Source organism: Echinops telfairi, unplaced genomic scaffold, assembly GCF_000313985.2.
Source record: "Echinops telfairi isolate 266 unplaced genomic scaffold, ASM31398v2 ScPeMD7_5592;HRSCAF=6446, whole genome shotgun sequence".
In the NCBI taxonomy this organism is placed as follows: Eukaryota; Metazoa; Chordata; class Mammalia; order Afrosoricida; family Tenrecidae; genus Echinops; species Echinops telfairi.
In genome coordinates, this window is record NW_022109491.1 from 37,004,376 (window position 1) to 37,008,629 (window position 4,254).

General features: G+C 41.0%; 1 protein-coding gene across 1 annotated transcript in view; it reads left to right on the forward strand.

Annotated features, from left to right (window-relative positions):
- Window positions 1–4,254, forward strand: part of LOC101655932 (SLX4 interacting protein) — a 180,139-nt gene that overhangs the window by 89,101 nt on the left and 86,784 nt on the right. Inside the window, exon 3 of the mRNA XM_045295169.1 lies at window positions 1,813–1,902. Within this exon, the coding sequence (XP_045151104.1) occupies window positions 1,813–1,902 (90 nt within the window). The remainder of the gene's footprint in view (window positions 1–1,812; window positions 1,903–4,254) is intronic.

Here is a 4,254-nt window from a genome sequence, read left to right on the forward strand (position 1 = left end):
TACCTGTGTACATGCTCTGGCCTAGCCGGATTTGAAAGGTAGAATTGGGGTCATGATAGTGGGGGGTGGGGGGGTGGAGGAAGCATTAAAGAACTAGACTAGAGGAAAGTTGTATGCTTCAGTGGTACTATGCTGTACCCTGACTGGCTTGTCTCATCCTTGTGACCCTTTTGTAAGGGGATGTCCAACTGTCTACAGATGTGCTTTGGGTCCCCACTCCGCACTCCCCCTCATTCACAATGATATGATTTTTTTGTTCTTTGATGCCTGATAACTGATCCCTTCGACACCTCATGATCACACAGGCTGGTGTGCTTCTTCCAGGTGGACTTTGTTGCTTCTCAGCTAGACGGCCGCTTGTTTATCTTCAAGCCTCTAAGACCACAGATGCTATATCTTTTGATAGCCAGGCACCATCAGCTTTCTTCACTACATTTGTTTATGCACCCATTTTGTCTTCAGTGATCCTGCTAATAGATGTTCTTTACCTATTTTGGATATCAGTTCTCTTGTCATATATATATATAGTGAAATAGTGAATATTTTCTCTTAATCTGTGGCATACACTCATTATATTAACAATGTCTTTTGGTGAAAGAAAGATTTGAATTTTAATAAGATCCAATTTAACATTTTCTTCTTTAGCTAGTTTTTTTCTGGGTTGTCACTAAGAAAGTTTTTCCTACCACAAAGTGAAGATCGTTTTGGCTTTTATGTTTAGATCTGTGATCTATCTCAGAAAGAAGGAATAATAATTTTTGTTTATGGTGTGAGGTAGGTGTTAAGTTTTTCTAGCCCCACCCCCAGATATCTAGCATTCTAACAGTATTTACTGAAAATATTTTATTGTCTATTGCATCATTACACAAAATTCAAGCAACAAACAAGCAAACCCTCTTCAGCTGAAGAGGTAACTATGTGATTTTTTTTTTTTTTTTCATTTCGGGCTATGAACTGAGCCCTGAGGACTATGAGGATTAAGTACCCATAGCTTCAATCTTGTTCTTTTAGTCCTTTCTGAGCCAGTATGTGCAGCTACCTTGGCATTTTCAGAAATCTCTAGTGGGGTGTGTGGATTTACAAGGCATCAATTTTTTTACAGGCTCTCTAGCTATGCTACCCAGAGCACAGTAGCCAGTAGCCACATGTGGCTGTATAAATTTAACCTAAACCAATTAAAAAGAAATAAAGTTTTGAAGATGGACTTCTCACTTGCAGTCGCCGCATTTTAAGTGCTAATAGCTCCATGTAGCTAATGTGGCTATTTTCACCCAGAGATGAACACTTTCACTTTCAAAACTGCTGACCATTGCTGGGGTTGTAGCATGAGAGCAGAAGATGGTTCTGTAGCATAGTTTGATAAAATGTTGCTTAGTTTTGATAACTGTCCAGCATTTACCTTTCTGTCCTTGTTCTTTCCCATTCATCCTTGCTTCCATTGTCATTCTAAGATGCCTTCTCTGTCTAAATAAGCAGTAGTTCCTATCTGTTCTTTCCTACCAAGCAGTGATTCTTTTCTAGAGCCTGCCTTGGACAGGCTTAGTTAACGTTTGTCAATGGTTGACAGTCTTCCAGTTGTTACTGGATTTCTGAGCTGCTTCCTTACACAACAAAGTCTACATTTGCAAAAAAGGAGTGATAGGTTATGACGCATAGCCCTGTCCCGTATTAATACTGCTATCCCTGAAAATTGGGTGGTTGGGAAATGAGTTGCCACTCCACTGTGAGACCACATGGAACTTTGTGAGCTCTTCTCTCAGTGCTTGCTGGGTGTCAATCTTATGGGAGTGATTCTGGCATTTTGTCTTTCAGTGTGGGAACTTTGCTGTCTTGGTGGATCTTCACATAGCTCCCCGGGGCTCAAACACAGACACCAGCTGGTTTTCTGAAGAGAAGAAAGAGGTACAACAACATTATTCTCACCGTTTCAATGCAAGTAGCTGCTGCTTGAAGAACTACTAATTCTTTTCAGCTTTCTATTTTCACAAAAAGTGGGCAGAAAATTGAGCAGTATTTAAATTAACCCTTAATGAACAATTACTATATTCCCAATGAAACCTACCCTTACCCCCAGCCCACCTTTTTTCCTTTTGGAATTCCTTCAGAATCAACCACATCCATGCATTCCATATGCTACTCTACTATAAAGCTAGAAATATGCAATCCTTTTGTTTGGGGGGAAGGAATTTCTTATATTAAAAAAAAATGAAATGAAAAAGACAAAGCGACAACTTTAGCTTGGTAAAGGATTTTATATGAATGCGTGTGAAGTATAGAGTGGAGCACCTGGGGCAGGTGTGCAAGTTAACACAAGTTTGATCTCTTACACCTGCCTGAAATCCTCATCTTCTATACTTTTATCTTCTACCGTCCTTTTATTATATGAGCCTTTGACAACAAATGAAGAGACGTTTGACTATGTTCTTTCCCTCACTCTGATCACTAAGTAAAGCAAATCGTCATGTAATAGGAGATTGATGTTTGACCTCAGCCCCTTTATCTGCAAATAAAGGGGTTCAACTAGATCAGCGGTTCTCAATCTGTGGGTTGCGACCCTTTGGGGGTTGAATGACCCTTTCACAGGGGTTGCCCAATTGATAACAAAAGTACAGTTATGAAGTAGCAACAAAAATAATTTTATGGTAGGGGGGTCACCACAACATGAGGAACTGAATTAAAGGGTCACAGCATTAGGGGTTGAGAAGCACTGAACTCGATGCAGTCTGAGTCACTGTGTACCACTCATCTGTCAGTTTTTCATACTGTGGTGGCTTGCATTTTGCTCTGATGCTGGAAGATAGCCTATTGGTATTTCAACACGAGCAGCGTCACCCTTATTAAACAGATTGCAGCAGATCCTCCAGACTACGATAGATTAGGAAGAAAGGTCTGGCAACTCATTTCCCAAAATCAGCCTATGGAAATTTTAATGGATCCCAACAGAGTGCTGGAAAATGAGCCCCCTAGCTGAAAGGCACCAAAACATACAGTGGTCACAGTAAGGGCCTCAACCAGATACCTGCTTGTGAAAATGGCAGGGGTTCTGTTGCCTGTAGGGTCTCTGCCACAATAGTAAGTTACACCTGACTTTAAGCTTCAGCATGCTGCTGTGGTCTGCTGTTTTTAAAGGTAGATTGAGCTCTCGGATGTTCTTTACTTCCCTCTCCACATCCCTGCCTACCAGAGGGGAAGAACAGCAAGGTGATGGCTTTTACATTCTGTTCAAACTACCGTCATACTTCTTTCCATTCCATTGTCACAGCTTTTTAGAGCTAGACATGAAAATAAGTTTTATGAGAAGATGGCCTATAGAGAAAAGAAACCAAATGTTGTGCCCTCACCCAGCCGCCATCAAAACCTTCCTATAATACCATATATATGCCTGTGTAAGCCAAGTTTTTCAGCACATTTTTAATGCAGTTTTTGTGGTAAAATTAGGTGCCTCGGCGGATATTTGGGTCGGCTTATACTCGAGTATATATGGTAAGTTTTTTGGAGATCTTTAGTAGAAAATATCATGCCTCCCCCACCAAAGAAAATGTACAAGGTAACACATTTTTAGTTAATAGGTAAATATATGATCAGAATTGTGTTGCCATTTTGTAGAGGATGTTTAAGGCCAACATCACCTACTGTAATTCACCTTACTGTGATTACAGGCTTTAGTTTATTAACACATGCCCCCATGATTCAGAACAGTTAATTCTCTTCTCCAAAATGACTAATATATGCCCAAGGGGAGCTCACTGAAAAAGCCTTTGACTCGACCTGATGTTAGCAGCATTGTAGAATCCACTGGTTATAGATCTCTATTTTCCTGCCAGCCTAACCTCCTCATCCTTATATCTTCCTTACTGATGCTTTGACAGTTGATTTGGGAGGCTTTCAAATAAAGCTATGGATATGTGGATCACCTCCTATCCAGAGTGTGAGTCCCTGTTGCCAAGGGGACATACTTAGCTGTGTGTCTCCACCTATTCCCTACTTCAGGGCAGTGGGGCATGACTTAGCAAAGATGGGAGCTGCACGATAGGACCTGCAAGCTGCCGTTGCAGCAGCCTGGCAGAAGTGTAGGCATGCCAGCCACCTGAACTTCCTTCTCATAGCAAATTCCAACATTCTCTGTTTCTGTTTTAAGTTGTCCCTTTAAAATGTGTTCACTGATATTAAGACTGCTGTGGGCGTGTGTGTGTGTGTGTGTGTGTGTGTGTGTGTGTGTGTACACAGAGAAATGCTAGTAAAGCAAAGAATATG